A 22,272-nucleotide genomic window follows, 5' to 3' on the forward strand; every position below is an offset into this window, starting at 1 on the left:
GGAATCAATATGGATGGTTTATATTTCCAAACACTTTAATGTTAAGGTGAGTGTTATGGAAAATTGAATGAGCACTAACCCCGCTGTGGATTATGTGCTTAGTGATTCAATCTTCTCCCAGATATGTTTGTCAAATATAAAGATTTGTGGTCATTCCAGTGATACTAAAATGTGCCTTTTTCATGCAAAGCATCCAGGATTCCAGATTGGTGCCATTTGTCCCCTTCCCGTTCCTCATATGGTTATTTCGAAAGAGTACAATAAGACTGTACCAGACTGCCAATTTTGGAATACCTTTTTATTAGAAAAGATGATATATGGCTATTTTAGGATTTGATAAGGTGCTTTGCTCAGAAAGACAAGTATAACATTTTTATTAGGACTACAATAAATACTAAAAGTAATCATTTGAAAAGGCCATTGTACAATTTTAAAAAGGGACAGAATCATACAATTAAATAACGTTATTTAAAAAAAAAAAAATTTTCTTTTTCTAATGAATGCACACTAATATGTCTTGTGTATTCTCCCTATTTCATGGAAAGGGTCACGTGCTAATTAAAACTAATGACCTGTTTCTACTTTTTTTTGGTCAACAAGGCAATGTTTAATGTTGCATGTTGGCCACTGAACCCACGCATTTGTTACAATCTTCACGAACACTAATAATTAAAAATAGAAAATAAATAAGGTCTGCAAGACCCCATGCACCCCCCCGCAAAACCTGGCCACACCAGCAAGGATCATACACTCTCAGTGTGAGGGGCACATTCCAGTTAGACAAACAAATGGCAATGTACGTCTCCAAATACCAGACCCGTCTACACCCCAGAGGACGCCTCTGCCACTACTGCCCTCCTTCTTTCAACCTTAACAAAACGGTTCCATGTGTTAAAATCGTGGCAAAAATGGCTGTGTATACAAAATATCGCGGCAAAAATGCTGTGGATTTGCTGACACAATCCTGTAAAGGATGCGGGGTACACCCCCGCAACCCCTGCTCCCCTTAAATGGTATAATGGGGTACACCTTTACCGGGTCAAAGCACAGCATTTTTGGCGCAATTTGTTTTACCTGCGACATTTTCGCCGTCGATTTTATTACCTGATACCAACAAAACATAGCACCTCCCTTTCCCCTTGAAGATACCTGTGTTTTCTCTGGTCATGCTGCTGTCGGCAAGGCTAAAGAAACTCTAGCAAATGCACATCTTCCGGGGGGAGGGGAGAGAGAGAGACACACACACACAAAAACAAACAAGCAAAGAATGTAACACAGAGACAGCAAGGCAAGGAAAGGGTGCCCAGGCAGAGCGACAGATGAGCCCGCTCGCTCGTTATGATATGCTGGCTACAGCTGGTATCTTTTATTTCACAGCCAAGAGAGCATCCCATTTATGATGTGAAAGATCTACATTGTCATAATATTAGGATGGGGGGAGGGGCTATTACCTAGTGTTTATGGAATGTAAACAAAATGAATGTTGGATACTTTCCTTTCCCTACCAATGTCATGCAGGAACAAGTAAATCTTGCCCTATGCTCTCGGCATGTCTTTTCTTTTTCTATTTTGTTTTTGTTACTTGTGGCAATCAGATGTGTATTGCCCTTAGAAGTCACCAAATTGCATGGACACCTCAGTAACGATGGATTGGATGCAGGGTGACCAGCTCGCAGTGCACTTGGAAGTCATTTCATGAGGGCAGAGTGGAACTGGGAGCGCAACCGCACTGTGCACAAGCATCAGCAAAGCCAATAGTGTTAGCTTTTGTGTGAGCATGGCATAGGAATTTGCCAGGTACTGCCTAAATGTACTAGCAGGCATCAGCTGGAAAATGATGTGAGTACCTGGGCATATGGTAGCAGTGCCTGGCAAATACCTATATACAAAATCTAAACTCTTGCATTTGCCAATGCTTGTTTTAACAAGACTGACCCCACACTAGCATGCATTTTTATATAGGCCAGTACGAGCCTGAACTGCTGTGTTATTTCTCTCTCATTTAATTTTAATGAACAGATGCCAGGAAACACACACTGCGTTTAAATCACGTGGCTAAAGTTAAACTTGTATAAAATGTTATTAGTTTACCAAGCACTCACTTACAGCTTCAATGTAGCCATTCATTCTCAGAAGACTGCTTAGAAATAACACTGGGGGTCCATTGCACCACAAAGGTGTTAATTAAAAGGGCAGTTCAAAGAGATCCCAGGAGGGTGTGTTTTGGGGGAAGAGGGCCAGGTAGGGCGTGGGAATGGCATAGGAATTACCACGTCCATGGGCGGTCAATGGGTCAGGTAGAAGCCAACAACACCCACAAGCTGTGTGTCTCTGCTCACATCCATTCTCCTCCCTATCTGTACTCCAGTGCAACAGTTGTGACTCATAGATGATGATAAAGGGTCACCTAACAACCAAACCTAAAAAAACATGGATTCTGTTGGAAATTAATTTAATGCTGGGAACAGCCATTCGGTAGGATATGACTTCAATGTTTTTATTTTCTCTCCCACAGACCTCACTACTCCATCTTGGGACAGGTGTCTGACACAGATATCTACAGAGCCGTAGAGGAGTACACTCAGGTAAGCTTGTGCACACGTACTGTCAGTGAGTAGAACCGCTTTGCGCAATGAGAATGGTATGCTCTTTGGTCCTAGCTGCTCTCGTATTAATCTGTATCACCCCAACATTCTCCACTGCTCTTTGGGTGGGCTGCGGTTGAAGATGACGTCACAGTGCAAGACTGGGGTGATATTAGCAATCCTTGGCAGGTGACCCTCCTGGCATTCAAACAAGCGGGAAGTACATGCTTGCCCCATGCAGTAGGAACACTTAACCCACGGGTTGTGCATCAGGCAGAAATGGCTATTTTAAATAACTATAATATGGTCACACAGAATGTTATAAAAATATGCCATACTCACATATACTTTCTATACCATTATTCTTTCTAATGCTAGTGGCAAATCTCTGAGCCACACTAGACCCTAGTACAGGCACACAACTTCTTCTAAATCTATGTGATTATGGGCCTCATTACATGGTAGGCGGAAGCCATGGCGCTACTAGCGCCATGGCTACGCCCTACCGCCGTCGGAGTCCGGGTTCCCGGAACAGGGATTTACCGGTCTATTCCGACCTTTGCGGGACCGGTAAGTCCCCATTCCTGGAACCATTCCCCATTCCCATTTGAGTCCCCATACGGCTCAATGGGAATGGGGAAGGAGCTAATAACGGTATCGCAATTTGCGGTACCGTTATTAGCTCTGAGGTCCCTCAGTGGGAACCGTCCATAACGCCTGGGCAGACCACACGTTAAGGACGGGACCTCGTAGTAGGGTGGTAGGGGATTACCGGCACCGGTGCCCTTACTCGTACCGGTAATCCCCTACCGCCTACTGTGTAATGAGGCCCTATATCTTTGTTTTTATCATGGTGCCATGTTGCCTTATTTATTTATTTATTTATTTATTTATGTTTTCATTTGTATAACGCCTACAAACCCTCGGGCATCAGGGCGCTGGAGAGAACTAGTTACATGTAGCCTGGAGGCAGGGAGCACGAATAGTAGAATGCATAGTGGTTACTTTCAGCATGTTCTACACATCACATCAGGTACATAATTCAATGGGAGTTTCATATTGGGTGGGTTAGTCAAACAGCTAGGTTTTAAGGGCTTTGCGGAAGGCCCAGTAGGATTCCTCCTCCCTTTGTGCTTGTGGGAGGGAATTCCATTGCTTAGCAGCAATGACGGGGAAACTTTCCCAGGCTGCTTTGGCCCAGTTGAACTTAGGTTGAACCAGCCTATGGGTTTAAAGGTTCTGGTGGACCTGGACGAGTGATGCTTGGCAATTCTTTGAACTAGGTAGGGCGTGGCAGATGTGTAGAATGTTCAGAGCAGCTCATAGATCGTTGTTTCTGATGGTCTGGAGTTTTTGTATGTTGTCGGCCGAGGTGTCAGCAAAGAGTACATTACAATAGTCCAGCCTAGCGCCCACCACTGCACGGATGATTGTCAGGCAGCTGTCTGTAGGGAGGAAGGGTCTTGTGGTGTTTTGCAGTTTGGTTGAGTAGGCTGCTTAGGAGAATACAGCGTTTACTTGACGGCGTCAAGGTATACTTCGAGGGTTTTTACAGCTGGTCAGAATGGGATCAAAGTGCCATCGATGTTGAAGGTTGAATACTCGGGGTCTAATTTCTTTAGCACAGCGCCGGGCCCAACAATGAGAAGTTCAGTTTTCTCATCATTGAGGCAGAGGACATGGGTCGCCATCCATGCTTGGATGGTGGCATAGGCAGAGCACAACTTGAGGTCGTCGTCAGTGTAGGTGCCAGATAGGAGGAGGAGAATTTGCGTGTCGTCGGCGTAGTTGGTATAAGCTATGCCAAGGGAATCCCAGAGGTCGAAGAGAGGATTCGTGAATATATAAGAGGAGGGCGCAGCACAGGCATTCTCAGAGAATACTTTATTACTCTATCTTCAAGGAAGGAGGCAATCCAGGGTGCTGTTTCTGGGGAGAAGGAGAAGGCAGAGGTGATGTAGTAGTATAGTATGTTGTGCTCAACTAAGTCAAAGGCTGCAGACGAGTCTAGGAGGGACAGTAGGGCAGGTTTCCCCCATCCCTAATCTCGTCCATCTGGTTTTTCAGGTCGAGGAGTGCTGACTCTGCCATGGCCTGGGCGGAAGCCAGATTGGCAAACTCCAGGGATATGGTTAGTTTCTAGGTGGCGTTGAATTTGAACATATGCTGCTCTGTCAAGTATTTTTAATAGTAAGGGGACTGCCGTGATGGGTTGGTAGTTGTTGGCAAAGGCCTGGTCGAGTGATCTTTTTTTTAGGAGGGGCAGAACCCAGCCTTCTTTGAGGCTGGAAGTAACCTTGCTGGTTGAGAAGGATGAGTTGATGAGGGCAGTGATAAACGGCGCCAGTGGTCCAGCACAGTCTTTGATAAGGGGATCCGGGCAAACATCCCGTTTACATTTTGATGGCCTTAAGCTTTTTAAGATGTGAAGGGTTTCTTGAGTGGTGATTTTGTTGAAGCTGAACAGTGGGGCCCTGGGGTGTTTCGAGCAGGAGTTTGGGTGGCCTTAGTACCATGGCGGGAGTGATTAAGGCTAGCTTGTTTGGCAAGTATGTTTTTCTGGAGCATGTCAATTTTAAGCAGCATAGCATTCTGTATTCTCTTGTACCAGGCTGGGTCGTTGGTAAGGGTGGATGCTATGGGGTCTGGGGCTTTCAGTTCCCTAAGGATGGCGAATAGTTCTCTGGTGTCTGAATTGGCGTTGGCTATTATTGTATTGAAGGTGAAAGCTTTGGCTCGGATAATAGCTTTTTTATATTGTTTGAGGAGGTTTGGGAACTTCAGTTTAAGGTCAACTGAGGGGTTACTTTTCAAGCAGGTTTCAGAAAGTCTTTTTTCAGCTCTGAGAACCTTAAGGTGCTGGGTGTACCAGGAATTTATATGAGCGGCAGGTTTGGCTTTTTAGGTACTAAGGGGGCAATGGTGTTGATAGAGTTGGTCAGTGTTATGGTGTAGAGATCCACTAGGATCTTTGAGTCGGAGGTGGCAAGGAGCTCTTGTTTAAGGGCATTGTGTCCCGGAGCTCTGGTTTAAGGGCATTGAGGAATGGGAAGAGACTATCTTTGATCAGTTTTCAGGAACTGCGGGCCCGAGGTGGTGGTAGTAGCTTAGTGGGTGACTGAGATGTGGCAGTTGAAGTCAGCTAGCCAGTCCAGGGAGCGCCCTTTATTGTGTGTGGGGTTGTGGATGCGCTGACTGAAACCTATAGCAGTTAGGGATTTAGCTAATCAGGTGGGTGGTAAGTCAGTGTGGTCATTAAGGCCTAAATTGAAATCTCTTAAGAGAATCACTTGCGAGGAAGGCTTGATGTTAAAATCAAATGTTAGGATGGGGCCTGGTGGGAGGTAGTCAAGATGGCCAGTGATAGTGTTGGTGGGGGAAGTGGTCATTTTAAGTGAGAAGATGTCAGTGTTGTCGTTTAGCGAGATGTTGAGTAGGTGGTCTTTGGCTAAGAGGGCAACTCCACCTCCTCTGAAGTTTAAATTATCACTCCTGAAAATCTTGTAACCTGGTGGGGTGGCGAGGCATTGGGCCGGGCCTGATGCTTCGTGCCGCCAGGTTTCTGTGATGGGAGGGCATCGAGGTTGTTTTCTGTCAGGAGGTTGTGGATGTCTATGGCATGAGCAGGCAGTGAGTGAGCATTGACCAATGCTAGGTTGTGTGTCGGACTGGGGGGTTTGCAGGTGCCTACTTCTGTGCTATGCGTGGTAAGGTTAATGGAGGCAAGGGTATGGATGGCCAGTCTGAAGGAGACGAAGGCAAGGTTAGGGTTATGGTTGTCCGTCACATTAGAGGACTGGTTGGTAGTTGCGGCAAGGCATGTCCAGGGTGGGGCCATTTTAACGGTGTTAGCCAGAAATAAGTTACTAACAGGAACTGTACCTTGGACAATGGAGCTATTGGCAATGTTGGGTTTAACTAGATTGTCAGCGGGCGCAATGTTGGAGGCATTGGATAAACAAGAGACCACAGTAGTCACCACAATGAGGAGAACTCCGGTCCAATTAGATGCAACATTCGTGGGAAGAGGCATAATTTCCTCAGGCAGGGACTCAGCTTTGGTGGCATTAGAGGCAGCAACACTACACGTGTGTGCAACGTTAGCAGGAGTAGGTACACTCACCTCATACAAGGTATTAGCATTGGCAGTATTCGTCTCAATAGTATCACAGATGAGGGCAGTACCAATACACGTGGGTTCAACATTAGCACGTGCTCGCCTTGGAAGCAAGATGACACGGAGCACCACAGGTTCGATCCCCGGGTCTGCGCTTAGAAACCTCTGGGTATTAAGCGCATTATAAATAACCTATCATATCATATCATAATCTCAGATGGGGGCAGTACCAATAAATGTGGGTGCAACATTAGCAGGAGTAGGTACGCTCACTTCATATCAGGTATCAGCATTGGCAAATCACTTCACCCCTCAGTAGTATCAGGTGCACAGGACAATGATGTTGGGCTTTCTATTTCTGGGGACACATGTTTGTGATTCACAGAAGACTCCTGTTCATTACTTGACTGAAGTTTGTTGGCAGTGCTGATAACCGATCCAGCCCAGTACTTACCAAGTGGGATGATTCCTGTGAGAGATGGGTGGTAATCGAAGGCATTCTGGAAAAAGACTGATTTCACAGTCTATGTGATAGATGCCGTTATTGCCTTCCTGGAGAAGATCGGCCAAAAGTCATGTGCTAAATCGCGGTGGGTTGAAATATGTGATATTGTACTAGGGCCTAGTGTGAAGAAAGCTGCCCGTTCTACAAGTTCTATTCTCTAAGTGTAGGATGGCAAGACTGCTGTGTTTTTCCCCCTCTCATTTTTCCACAGTAGTTTTGCCCGGGGAATTTCCACGGTCACCCCAATGCTGCTTTCCATTCCCATGGTACTCACTGTCGGTATTCATGCCCATGGTAATGCATCCTTTTCCGATTACCGTGGGAATGGAAAAACACTTAGCCATCCCCACTTCCACTGTACATGTGCATGGCTCCTCCTTGCTCTGCCCTCCTGATGTAAATCTTTGAATATGACCTCTACGTCTCCTATTACCATCCTTTCACGCGCCGCTTCCTGTCACATTTTATTTTAAGTGTGTATTGTGACTTTTCTGCAGATATCCTACGGCAATCCTGACAAATTTTCCCCAGTAAGAACAATTCCTTCTGGCACTCCCTCTCCTTATCTCTACACTGATATGGAACCACCCCTTTCCCTCCCTCCAAATATAATTTTGAGCTTTTTTATTTTTTGCCTTCTCTCAGGATTACCACAGGAACCACTTGCATCAAGGAACAAAAGACAGTTTTTCCTTTTTGAAAAGCTACACAGATGCAAATTACAATGGGAGATATTATGAAAAAATAATTGCACGGTTTAACCCAAACTAACAAAATGCACATCTACAGCTCTTGCGCCCAAGTTGTTTCTTATTTGGTGCAAATTCGTCCAATTCTTTTTGCACTAGATGTGTTCAATGGGAGCACCTTTTTCTCGATGGGATCTGAATGGCAGTAGACCAAGAACAGATTTCCTTTGTTTTCTTTACAACTTTTGAGCCATATAACACATTTTTCCCAAAAAGTCTGGTTCCAAATGGCCGGAACGGGCATTTAAAAAAAGAAAAAAAAGTTATTAGCAATAGAATTTTTGGAAAAGTCAATGCAAATAGTTTGTATCTTAAAACTAATATATAACAGAGCAGCATTTGCCACCCTATAGCATTTCTGCATCATCTATAAGGCAGTCAACCTTGAATCATCCAGTGACCTTGTCGAGAAACTCAGCAGCTCAGGCATGCAGCGCACCACCAGAAGCCAGGACACGTCCAGACTTGAAATCCGCCACTGCAAAAAGAGAGCACCAGAAAGTAAGCGTTCGCTTCCTATGCCCCAAGACTATGGTACCTCCTCCCTGTCAGCATCAGACTTGCCTCCACGCTCCTACAATTCAGAAAAGAACTCAAGACCCAGCTCTTCAGGAGTGTCTCCGCCTCAAAACCAAGGCCATCACATCGTCCCTCGAGCCACCTCATTTGCTAGATGCTGCCCCCATCTCTTCCCCGCCAGCCGGTACCGCTGTACCCCTACTCTATGCCCCTTTGTATCCTACCACCGCTGTATATCTGTTCTGTTGTTACCTCTGAAAAGCGCTCCGTTATGAATCTGTAGCGTTGTATACCTCTGTAAAGCGCTCCATTATGTATCTGTTGGTTGTATAACTCTGTAAAATGCAATATTGCTTTTCAAAACTACGTCTGCGCTCAATAAATACCATAACATAATAATAATATAGTTAAGGTGATACCTATGAGTCATAGGAAATCCAAGTATTCTATTGCTAATAACTTTTGACTTGAAGGGCAAATGTGGCTGATATTTTCCAGACAAAAGGTTTTTCGCAGGACCGCCCAGACTGGAAATTTTGGGAAAGATTTGTTAAGAAAGGAAAATGTTATGAAGGAAACAATTAAAAGCTGTTTTTGGTCTACTTTTTGGTTCCTCGTAGAGAAAAAGTCACATTTTGAGTCAATCAAAGTGCAAAATTGGTTGACGGATTTGGACCAAATAAGAAACAATTTGGGCACAAAGCATTGACTCGATTTGAGGCTTAGGTTTGGGGTAAATCCATCCAGGAGTCTTAACAATATTCCACGAGGAAGGAGGTGCCCTCGCTCCCAAAATTGTAGCCCTGTATCCTATGATGCTTTGCAGCAGAGAGGCTTTTTAGAAATGAAAATCTGCCATTTGTCTTTGCTGGATGCTATCATTGTGGTAATACCTGTGAACGCGAAAATGAAAAGTGCTCTAAAAGCTAGTTGGAGGAGTAAAAAGGTTGAAATCGCATCAGGCTAGATGTGGGGAGGGGAAAGGAGGAAACTATGTAAAGTTGGGGGTGGTCTGGGGAGCCAGTTAAAGGTTGGCCATTTTTCGGATTATCAGTGGAATTTCACGATATTCCCGCAGCTACAACGAAAAATGCGCTCCGGGAAGAAAATGTGTTACACACACACACCAAACAGTCACAGGGGGTAATGGGAGAGGTTCAGGGAGGGAGAAAGCAACTGAGGGGAGTGGGGGAAACATGGAACGGGGAACAGGGCACTTGGTGAATCCCTGTGAGGACAGTGAAGAGTTTTTGATTTTTGAGCATTATTGGGGGGAACACCGAGGGAATCCTGTGGGCATGGGTAATTAATTGCCACTTTATGTGTAGTACATTAACGTTATAGGAGGAATCTCGAGAGAATTAAGAGAGAATTAAAGTGATCAGATGTAACGTAACAATACCCCTGAAATTCAGCGCTTGCATTTCGAGCAAGTCCACCTTAACTTTACGCTCCCTATTGCACAGTGTATGACCACAATGATGACATCAAATGCAATCGGTTGGAAGACCCTGATTTTTTGGTAAATTGACACACTGAGCATATTCTGCTGTGTATTTTAGCCATGCCTGAGACTGAGCATTATCTCAAGCCGTGTGGTCTTCATGCACGATAGCCTGTAAATAGTAAAATGCATTGAAAAGTATTCATGCAGTGAGCATTTATCAACAAGCATGAAAATATTTTACCATCTTCTTTGAAAGTCTCGCTTCGAGACAGGCTCATCAGTTGTTTTGGTACACCTGAGTAAACTATAACTAACGTTACTTATGGGCTGCAATCCAATGGACTGGGAGGTGCTCCAATGTTTTTTTTTTGTTTTGGTAAATAGTACCCATTGTTCTAATAAACAATAACAAAGTCGTGAAAGACTACAATGGACTATGAGGCTCTCGGGGGTTCCATGTGTTAACATCGCAGCAAAAATGGCCATGGATGCGGGGGACACCCCCGCAACCCCTGGACACATTATACCATTTAAGGGGAGCGAGGGACACCCCCGCAACACCCGCTCCCCTTAAATGGTGTAATGGGGTACACCTTTATCGGGTCAAACCACTGCAGTTTTGCCGCGATTCTTTGTCCAGGCGACATTTATGCCACGATTTTACCATAGCATACCCTCCCGGGCGAGGCTGCATGTGAGGGAGATTGTTGACGGATGGGCTTTGAGACAAAAAAGCTTCAGGCTTTTTGGAGATAAAAAGCTTCAGGCTGTTGGTAAACAACTGGGATAAAGCTATAAAAGACCAGCTTCTGGGAGGGGGCAGGGAGTGCTGCTTTTCGTATTCCTGGATAGGGCAGGATGGAGGCAGAGCTGGAACACCCAGACAGAAGCAAGCTGGAACTATTCCCTCCATGATGGCCTATGAAGAGGGGAGGGGGATCCATCCTTTTTTTCTGCTTGGATTTTGAAGCATCTGAAATTGCATTTTTGGGCTCCGGAGACTCAGAAGTCTTTTCTTTTTGCTTTTTGAGAGATCTACTATGTTTGACTTAGCTGCAAAGGGAAGTAATCCAAGCTATGGTAATCAACTCACTACCGATGGAACAGTTTTATTTCCGAATTTGCTTATGTTTGTATCATGGTCAATTCCATTGACATTAAATCCTTCAAGGCATTTTTACCTTTTTTGCTGCTTTTTTGCTACGAGACCATGATGTTTTGATAGATGTTTTTTTTCATCTGAATTGGATATCTTTCTGGATTTGTATGGATTGTACAGACCACAAGCCTTCAACCAGCTCCAGGCATTCAGCCTTCGGCTCTCTTTTCCTTACTCCCAGAGGACTGTAGTCAGTATGAGAGTCAGTTTTACCAATTTTTAATATCACATTGGGAAAGAGGAGAGGTATTAAGAAGGCATTTCATTTTGTGAGGCAGGCCGTTAGTGAGAATTGATGAGTTATTGAGAAGGCAGTTTCTTTATGAGGCTGTTTAGTGAGAACTGATGATGTAGTCAATTACCTTTGAGGAGCTATTATGTTTTTGAGACGGTTGACTTAGCTTGAGCAGACGTATAGGCTAGACAATGATAGCTGTATTTTTATTTATAACCTTTTGCATATTGAGTGTGTTATGTGTGGTTACAATACTAGTGGAAATGCTTTTGTATTACTCATGTCTCATAATAAAAACAATTACACTTTACAGGAGAGTGTGAGATCATTCATTGAGTCTTCATTATTGAGAATCAAGTCAGGAGCATTTGTGCATATGCACTATATGTGGGGCATCTATTTAAACTACTCTGTATTGTCTTACCATAGATTGTGCTTGTTTTGATAAGGGCAGATTGTTGGGACAGTAGTCCCCCAATAAAATTACATGACATTAGTAAATCAGTCCTGTGTGGATGAGTGAGGGTGGCTAACCCACTGCAGGTGTTAGTTGCCTATTCTCTTTTTTGATGCATAGAGACAGGTATATGCTTTTCTCTACCACTATTCCTACCACAACTCCTAGTGGGTGATCGGGGGAGGGGGGAGGTGGCGGGGGATCTAGCACACTGCCCTTGGGGTGGAGGAAAGTCTCTGTGAGTTAGAGGTGATGGGAATCACTTCAATTCCACACAGCACAGGACTTGCCAGTAGCAGTTGATTGGTCTCAAAGGGTACTCTGATGTCTTGTGACATCTTGTGTCCATCATATTTAGAATGGACCAATTGGTCATTTCGTGTTTTTTTGTCTTTTTAATGCAATTATTGGAACCTGTTAACACGGTAAGCTAACTTCTAGCAAGGATCAGTGTTTCCTAATAATTTATTTGACAACTTGTATGTTCAAGTGGAATGTGGTGACACAAATAATCTTTCTCCATTCAGGGTACTTTAATAATGGTTCAGGTAAGCCCAGGTTTGCATCAGTTTATCTAAATCCTGCTAATGTATCATGCACTCCTGGGTGGTAACGCATTTCCTTCTAATCCTCGGGGACTGTCCATATGACAGGTTCTTTGCTGAAGGCACATGCATGAAAACAGTCATATTAGAGAAGTGTGTTATCTATTTACGGCACAAAGAGCATCTTCATTTTCCTCTAGTCTCTGATCACAAGATCAAGAACATGAATACGGTTTTGGTCAACCAACAAATGAAAGATTTTCGTTAAGGAATGTTCATCTTTGTTGCTCACCAAAAAACACAATCATCTGTACATTGATTGCTTATAGAGATGTGTTGGACACACCGATTTGTATCAGACATAGGATGTGCCTTTTGAAATACAGTTGCTATGAACAGGACCTCTAAACTGGGGGTAACTACTTGTCCTTCGCTGATCTCTCTATTTGTTAAAAATAATATTTCCTTGACAAAACATCCACGATGAGTAGACTGCAGTGTTTGCTATATGCAGGCCTTAGTTTTTAAGACATCTAATCTATACTGCTGTGACTATGACCGTCATGAAGTGAAATGCTGATGCACAATACACAAAACCAAAAATGACTTCTGAGGTGCAAGCCTTTGTATGTAGTGCTTATAGTGTCTTTTTATGTTGCTATATTCATTTATGAATTCACATGGGTGCAGTCTCGTTGCAGCATTTGCTTATTCAGCCCAATGAGAGGACCCTCGTCAACCTGTATTTCGCGCTCTAAAGATCTTCTCAAACAGATCTGCAGATTAATAATTTTTTCTGAATACCAGGCTATTAATTGACAATTGATATTTAGCCCATTACTTTAAATGTTTCTGAAAACATATAGCAGGCTCGTCTAGCTTGTTCCAAAGGTCAACGGTCTAAACTACACTAAAATATTATTCCCGGTTTAGAAGCTCGCCGTAAGGTTTCATTATACATTCCCTGAATAAAATATATTATGTGAACGGTGCCCTGGGTGTTTTATAGTTAGAAAAAAAACGGGAAAAAAAACTATATATATCGCTCTTCAGCCGGTGTGGTAACAATCGAGTCGAACTCCGAGTACGCTCAATTTGGATAAATAATTGTATTCGCCAGAGTCCAAATAAAGAGTAAAAACATCTTATTTGTAAAAGTTTCATAAAATCCATAATCCCAAAAAGACCAAAGGGTATGGCGGCATAATGACACGTTTCACAACAATCCCGTTGCTTGTTCGCATAACCTGCCCACTTACTAAGATGCGCTTAAATAGCGGAGAAAATCACTGGTCATTCAGTTGATGTCCTATGTCTCTGTTTGCCATGTTGACATCACGTGTTTGATGTTTAATAGACTCACACGGGCCATGTCCATGTTTTGTATCACAATGGCAGCCATATTGGCATGTCTACAGCTGAATGTATTGCATGGATGTAGGTCATATGAACATCTTTTAAATGCAGCGATTTGTTTAGAGAACAAAGATGCGTCATATTTACAGCAACGCCCCAACCTGCGCCGCTCTTATATAAATTAAGAATTGTTCATATATATGCGAGCGAGTTGATCCAAAAGCAAACATCAAGTTGATACCGTAATATGGCTAACGAAGTAATTGACTTGCTTATTTGTGAGCTTTTGTGGTCTTCCATCACTTCCGCAGTCAGGGATGAAATGAAGACTTTGAAAACCATTAAAGTATTACAGCTTAAGTGGCCCCTCCTGGAAATCCTTTATTCTTTATTTTTGCCTGTTGGTGTAGCTGGTTTGTAGATTTGCTCAGAGAAGCATGCATTAGATGTTGAACTCCCCCACACATTGCAGTCTTTAAGGCCTGAGCTGTTCACTGTGTTCATTGGGGTGGGGGTCAGTGGAACTGTAGAGAAGGGAAAGAAAAGCCTGCAGCCCGCCATGTTAGAGTGTTCGCTGGAAGGCATGAGGGGGAGGGATAGTAACTAACACAGTACAAGCAAACTGAACTATATAAAATTAGTCACCCTATGGCTAGGTGCGTAAATAAACTTCCTTTGTTTCACTTTCTTTTCCTAGCAATTCTTCTGTTGGTTCACTCTCCTTTCCTACCACTCCTGCTTTTGGTTCCCTTTCCTTTTCTTGCAATGCTTCCTTTATTTCACTTTCCTTTCCTAGCATTCCTGACTTTGGTTCCCTTTCCTTTCTCTGCACTGCTTCCTTTGTTTCATTTTCCTTTCCTTGTACTCCTTCCCTTGGATCTTTTTTCCTGAATGGCTACCTTTGTTTCACTTTCCTTTCCTAGCAATTCTTGCTTTGATTCACTTTTCTTTTGTAGCATTCCAACCTTTGGTTCCTGTTCGTTTCACTGTAATGCTGTCTTTGTTTCACTTTCCTTTCCTTGGAATCCTTCCCTTTTTCCTGCAATGCTTCCTTTGTTTCACTTTCCTTTCCTAGCAATGCTACCTTTGGTTCACTTTCCCTTCCTAGCAATCTGACTTCTGTTTCTCTTTCATTACCCTGCAATGCTACTTTCCCTTTCCTTTCTTAACAGTCCTACCTTTTGGTGCTCTTTCCTTTCCCTGCAGTGTTATCTTTGTTTCCATTTCATTCCCTACCAATCCTACCTTTGGTATCCCTTCATGGTAATGCTACATATGTTTCCCTTTTCTTTGATGACAGTGTTTCCTTTAGGTCCCTTACCTTTGCTAGCAATCCTACCCGTGGTTCCCTGTTCTCTTTCCTTTCCATGCCATGTTATCTTTGTTTCCCTTTCCTTTCAAAGCAATACTACCGTTTGTTCCATTCCCTTTCCTTCCTAACAATGCTATGTTTTGTTCCCTTTCCTTCCTAGCAATCCTGCTTTTTGGTTCCTACTCCGTTCTCTGCAAGGCTACCTTACTTTCCTTTCCTGTCATAGCAATGCAACCGTTTTCCCCTTTTCTTTCACTGCAAGGCTACCCTTCTTTCCCTTTCCTAGCAATCCTACTTTTGTTTACTTTTCCTTTCCCTGCAATGCTACCTTCCTTGCCTTTCTTAGCAATCCTACTTTTGGTTCCTTTTGCTTTCCCTGCAATGCTATCTTTCTTGCATTTCCTAGCAATCCTACTTTTGGTTCCTTTTCCTTTCCCTGCAATGCTACCTTTCTTGCCTCTCCTAGCAATCCTACTTTTGGTTCATTTTCCTTTCCCTGCAATGCTACCTTTCTTGCCTTTCTTAGCAATCCTACTTTTGGTTCCTTTTCCTTTCCTTGCAATGCTACCTTTCTCGCCTTTCCTAGCAATCCTACTTTTTGTTCCTTTTCCTTTCCCTGCAATGCTATCTTTCTTGCCTTTCCTAGCAATCCTACTTTTGGTTCCTTTTCCTTTCCCTGCCATGCTATCTTTCTTGCCTTTCCTAGCAATCCTACTTATGATTCCTTTTCCTTTCCCTGCAATGCTACCTTTTTCTCGTTTCCTGTCATAGCAATCCTACTTTTGGTTCCTTTTCCTTTCCCTGCAATGCTACCTTTCTTTCCTATCCTGGCAATCCTACTTTTGATTCCTTTTCCTTTCCCTGCCATGCTACCTTCCTTGCCTTTCCTAGCAATCCTACTTTTGGTTCCTTTTCCTTTCCCTGCAATGCTATCTTTCTTGCCTTTCCTAGCAATCCTACTTTTGATTCCTTTTCCTTTCCCTGCCATGCTACCTTCCTTGCCTTTCCTAGCAATCCTACTTTTGGTTTCTTTTCCTTTCCCTGCAATGCTATCTTTCTTGCCTTTCCTAGCAATCCTACTTTTGGTTCCTTTTCCTTTCCCTGCAATGCTACCTTTCTTGCCTTTCCTAGCAATCCTACTTTTAGTTCCTTTTCCTTTCCCTGCAATGCTATCTTTCTTACCTTTCCTAGCAATCCTACTTTTGGTTCCTTTTCCTTTTCCTGCCATGCTACCTTCCTTGCCTTTCCTAGCAATCCTACTTTTGGTTCCTTTTCCTTTCCCTGCCATGCTACCTTGCTTGCCTTTCCTAGCAATCCTACTTTTAGTTCCTTTTCCTTTCCCTTTCCCTGCCATACTATCTTTCTTGCCTTTCCTAGCAATCCTACTTTTGGTTCCTTTTCCTTTCCCTGCCATGCTACCTTCCTTGCCTTTCCTAGCAATCCTACTTTTGGTTCCTTTTTCTTTCCCTGCAATGCTATCTTTCTTGCCTTTCCTAGCAATCCTACTTTTAGTTCCTTTTCCTTTCCCTGCCATGCTATCTTTCTTGCCTTTCCTAGCAATCCTACTTTTGGTTCCTTTTCCTTTCCCTGCAATGCTCTATTTCTTGTCTTTCCTAGCAATCCTACTTTTGGTTCATTTTCCTTTCCTTTCATTTTAGAGCTGACTTCTGTTCCTTTTCCTTTCTTAGCAATGCTACTTGTACCTTCCTTTCCTTTATTTACGCATGGTAGTAGTGGATGAGGAGGCTGGTGCATGGATGATGAGTGCTGATTCCGGTCCTCATTTTACAATTTTTAATCTGGGAATCCTGATCAATGCTAGTTTGTTTTCCTCCTTTTCATTGATGTGCCATAGGCTAGTCGTATTGCTTTTGATCACTCTGTCAATGGGTATGTAGTCATTGCATCGAATTAAATAGCATCCAAGCCCTACCATAGAAAAAAATGCATCGAAAAAAAGCATCGAATGCATTTTTTTTTAAGGTAAGGGATTTATTTTTGATTATAACGGGGTATAAAGGTTAAGCGGGGTTGGGTGGGAACGGGAACCCCCCCATTAAAAAGAAAATGAAATAAAAAGCATTCAATGCTTTTTTTTCAATGCAATTACTATAAACCTGTCAATGCCATCCATCCATCCACTGAGTCTGCTTCCCCTCCATCCATCTGCCTGCATATCATTCCATCCAACCTCCTCCCAACCCAGCCATCATCCATCCACTCAACTGCACATCTGTCTGCCCACGCATCCCTTTGCCTTCCCATTCATCCATCCCTCAGCCCAGCTCCCCAGCCATCCATCCTTCCATCCGTCTAAGTGTCCTCGATGTATCCATCCACCACTCCCTCCTTTCCTATTCCATCCCTCCTTCTCTGCTAGATTTGATTCCATTGATAGCATCGCTGTATTTCTTTCCCATTCCTTTACTGTGTTTGAAGTGGACACTGTCTGGATGACAAAAGCTGGACCTGGTGCTAGTTAGGTTTTTGTTTCTGGAAATTCAGAGAAACACTGGTTGGTTAGCCTCCTTTCCTTTGATGTGTCATGTGCTCATGCAGTTTTCCAAATTGTCGCTGCGTGCACCGGTGCAAGGTAAGGCAGAGGTGGGTGTGTGCCAAACCATCAAGACAATGGAAGCTGACAGTCTTGAGATATGCGACCAAAAAATGTGTTTTTGAGAGTCTATAGAAAACGCAATGTGGGGTGCATTTAATGATCTCTACGCTTAAAATATTTGATGGTGTTCTAGGTTTCTTATTTTGCTTTGTTTTTGTTTTTTCATTTTATTTCTTTCCTTTACCTTCTGTCACCTTACTCCCTGCATTCGGTTCCCTTCTGTTACTTCTTAAAGATTTATTTAGGAAATTATGGGTGAATAAGTATCACCTTGTGCACTTGAGATAGTGTATTATGTTCTATTGCTTCTGTAAAGTTATAAATGTGTAAATAAAGTTTTGAAAAGAAAACGCAATGCAAAAATCGTTTAAAATTCAATTTCTAAATGGAAACATTCTTGAAGCTCTCCATATTTGGAGGATTTGTTAAAATCCTCCCAGATCAGTGGATTGCCAACTTCGGCAACCTTCTTTGCACAAGGTCAAAGGTTACAGAGGAAAAGGAGTTTCTTTACATTTTTCTATTTTAAGTGTCATCTAACCCCAACTAAAGGGGTCGCAGCCGTGACTATAACGAGTGGGAGAAGTTTCATGAACGTTCATAAAACACTGTCCGGTTCAAATGTTGCCCTTTATGTCACACACCTCGCCCTTTACATGACAGTAGAGACAGTACAGCCGGTCAGATAGCACAGCGAGTAGAGCGCTCGCGTTGACAACCGTACAGAGCCTGCAGACGCAGGTTCGAATCCCAGCCAGGCCAAACTCAGCCTTTCATCCTTCCGAGATCGATAAAAGAGCACCGCACACCGTGGGATAAGTAGTGCTCAGAGACCTGAGGGTTCGAAGCGCTAAATTAAAGCGAATTATTATTATTGGACGAGCGCAAGTTGGGGGGGAACAAGGGTGAGGAACTACGCAATTGTGTGTGAAAGGAATGGGTGATCGTCAGGCAGACATGTGTCTAGACTCAAGTTCACAAAAAACAGGAGATACACAGAAGAATTTTTTTTTTTTTAAGGATTAAGGTTACTACTACTAACACAGGGATGCCTACAGACATTGGACATGTCAACATTAAGGTACAAAAAACCCAGTCCAAACGAAGTATTTCCCTAATACAAAGGCCATCAGATTACACACGAAACCTTACCGCATACTAAACCACGAATTCACAGGACTCGCTTTAAATATTGGCAGCTTTCATCAGTGCTATAGTTCAAGAAACTGCAGGCAGAAAAACAATGCCATCCACACGGATCAGGCATTGGTGGACCCTGCGTATCATCAGGGAGAAGTCAGGTCATTCAGCATTTTACGGAAACCTTTTCTGTACATATGTTCGGGAGCACTGCAGTAAACATACATCCATTCAGCAAGTGGTGGATCGGATCATTTGGTTATTGACAAACAAATCAAGTGAACCATATGCTCCATTCTGGTAAAAGTAGGATAGTCTTAAACTGTACATGAAAGAAACTAATGGCGATTAACACTAGAAACAAAGTAGAACCGAAACTGTAACTAGGAACTAAGACTGGGGGTAGCAGTGGTAGAATATCCTTGATTTTCTGAAAAAGGCATAGTTTTACTACTCCATTCGTTACCGAATCAATTTAACTGCGTTTGTGAGGAGTTAATTACCTCCACACAGGAGTACCACATGCAGTATTTACAAGGTGCATTAATCATAACGTGGTTAATGACTGAAAAAGATGGAGTCCAACTGAACTTCAAAACGGGGAATAACAGAAGGATCTCCATGACTTGGAATCATGCAGACCTTTCCTGGTACCTGGCATTTACCGCATGCAGGTGTGAAAGGTAAATGAGTTGGGAGGTATTACAGCCAAATTCACAATCAAGGCCCAAGTGTTGGTATTGTTTATTTATATACCGCCTATACACAGGCAAGTGTTTTAAAGAGGTCAAGGAGGGAGGGAACATGGGGAAAAAAACAACAGTCGCTCAGAGTCCTTGAAATTCTAAAATGATAATAGTCTGTACAGGCAGAATAAGTGCGTAAAGCTCATATAACTGTTTGAGATACAGCAAATAGGCCTGATGGCGATTCTGCAGCTTATAACAGTGCAGTTATGGGGTGAAGACACGGGAGAACAGACAGGCGATCGTCAGGTGCGGTGCATACGGATCGTGCAAGTGCACAGATGTTTGCAGGGAGGGGGAGGACCAAGTTCACCCGGTCGGTGGAGACTGGGGTAAGTGCAGAGAGAGCTTCCCTCTTCGGTTAATTCTCAAGTACAGTGAGTGTGGATGGGGTGTAGGGCCATGAGGGAAATGCGAAAGAGGACTGGCGAGGGTGCCGGGGTCCTGTGAGACTCTGAGGTACACCAGGAGGCCAGTCAGCAAGCTGTAAGGAAGAGGAGGGAGAGAGGGAAAGAACAGAGGAGTAGCTTAGCAGAGTAGAGGGAGATAGAAGGAAGAAGAGAAGAGGAAGGTCTTGAGTTGTTTCTGGAATTTCAGGACATCCGGCTCAAAACGAGAGTGGCAGGGAGGCTATGCCAGAGGGAGGCACCTGCTGAGGATAAGGATCTCCCTCCAAATCTCTGCTTGGAGAACCGGAGCACTCACAGGAGGTTGAATGTAGATGAGCGGAAGGCTCGTGAGGGACAGTATTTAGGTAGGCAGCATAGAAGGTAAATAGGACTCAGGCCCCAGAAAGCCTTGTGAACAATGCACAGGGTCTTGAACTTGATCCTTGCAGCCACGGGGAGCCAGTGAAGGGATTTCAACGCTGGAGAGAAGCAGTCCCTGGGTCTGAGGCCAAGGATAAGTCTTGTGGTTCTGTTTTGGATGAGTTGAAGAGGGTGCAAGTCAGAAGAAGGGAGGTTGAGGAAGAGACTGTTGCAAAAGTCCAGCGCAGGGCTCTAGAGACAGTGAGCCGCTGGGGGAAAGTGAGAAAAGGTAGAGTACCTCTGAGGAGGTTTAGCTGATAGTTAGACTTTTTAGAGATGTTTGAAATGTGAGAGGAGAAGGAGAGAGTGAAGTCAAAGATGACTCCAAGGTTTCTTGCCTCACAGGTGGGTACGGGCCCAGGGCCAAGGGAGGCCGGCCAAAGTAAAAGTGGGAAAGCTATATAGCCTTGAAGAACCAAGGGGATAGGTTAGATCCCTGGGGAACACCACAGGTAGAGAGAGTGATAGTCGAGTGAAAGGATCAGTATTCCCCCTGGGATTGGGCAGTCGGAGAGGAAGTAGGTTAACCATGCCAGAGCCTGACCAGTGATTCCCAGGGTGTCACGGAGACGTGCGATCAGGATGTTGTGGTTAACCGCATCGAAGGCAGAGGAGAGGTCAAGGAGAATGAAGAAAGAGGGGTGTTAGTGTCAAGATTTGAGAGCAGGTCTTCACGGAGCAGTCTCTATGCCTCTGGATGCTGTAAAGCCAGACTGATGGTCGTGGAAGCACCCTATAGATTCAGTGTGGAGGGTCAGCTGAGAGATAGCCAGTTTCTCCAGGAGTTTGCCCAGGAGAGGAGTGATGGAGCTAGGGCGGTAGTTTGCCGGAATGGGGGGGTCGGCAGAGGGTTTTTGAGCAGAGGGTGCACAAGGGAGTGCTTAAGGACAGTTGGGAAAACTCCAGTGGAAAAGGCGAGATTGCAGAGATCAGCAAAGGCTGTTGAAGCAAGAAGCTACGTTCTGGAGAACTTATGGAAGTGGGGAATAGGCAAACTCATTGAAACGGGTTGTCAGAGGGGCAGATGTGTATTACAACGATATATCCAACTACATAGGGTGAGGGGCAGACTCTGGATCCCAACTGCAGCCAGTCCCTCAGTCCAGTGATGTTCTGCTCCTTGCACGCTTTCACGCCTCAGTACTCATCAGGGAGGCAGGTTGCTGTGGTGTTGCTGGTTAAATCCCACTTCAGTAAGAGACATACATGTGTGCAAGGAATGCTGGTTGCTGTAGTGTGTAAAAGCCAGCCAGGACCACACTTTCCCCATGACTCAGTCTTCACCCTCGGTGGGAATGGGGATTGCCAACAGTGTGGTCTTTGCCAATCGGGCCTGGATCACCAGGGTGCAGCTCCCCTGGAGCCTAGAACTCATTGAAAATTATTTTGTTTAAAAGGGGGATAAGGGGCGCTGTCAGGATCCCAGCTCATTTACCGTTGCTGGCACTCGGTCCTGTGGCATTGACATGGGATTCCAACTGGTGGTAGGGCAGTGTACATCCCCATAGGCATCCTGCTTTTGGCAGATTTACCGCGTGGTAAATCTGTCGATTTGTGGTCTTAAAATTAAGGTTTTACCCATAACATCACCATGGAGGTACACCCTACACTTCAAGGTCAAGCTCTGAAATCAGCGGTGCGGTAAAAGTGGCAGTAATCCTGCAACCTCCCAAAAAAGTAACAATGGCGGAATTACCGCCTCCTCCGAACCCATAATGGAAGCAGTAGTGTTCTACTTTCCTTTCCTTCATGTCCGCTTCTCAGCGTCTATGTTTCGCAAGTGTCTGAAAAAGGAAATGACGTTTCAGTGCAACTTTGTAGTGCTCTCTGTAGGTTTGTTCTAAATTATGGTTGGAAAAAGGTTAAAATATGCCAGCTGGCTCTCCAAATATATATATTTAGCTAAAACGCAGAGAGGGTGTTGCTCTCTATTAAAGTGCCAAACGCACATATGCGGACATTGCGAAGATATTC

General features: G+C 44.0%; 1 protein-coding gene across 3 annotated transcripts in view; it reads left to right on the forward strand.

The window, feature by feature from the left end:
* LOC138566252 (solute carrier family 26 member 6-like) overlaps positions 1 to 22,272 on the forward strand; it is a 1,150,832-nt gene that overhangs the window by 814,878 nt on the left and 313,682 nt on the right. For all 3 annotated transcript variants that reach the window (XM_069643338.1, XM_069643340.1, XM_069643339.1), the window contains exon 14: positions 2,516 to 2,585. In XM_069643338.1, the coding sequence (XP_069499439.1) occupies positions 2,516 to 2,585 (70 nt within the window). The remainder of the gene's footprint in view (positions 1 to 2,515; positions 2,586 to 22,272) is intronic.

Source organism: Ambystoma mexicanum, chromosome 2p, assembly GCF_040938575.1.
Source record: "Ambystoma mexicanum isolate Mex_15411 chromosome 2p, UKY_AmexF1_1, whole genome shotgun sequence".
NCBI lineage: Eukaryota > Metazoa > Chordata > Amphibia > Caudata > Ambystomatidae > Ambystoma > Ambystoma mexicanum.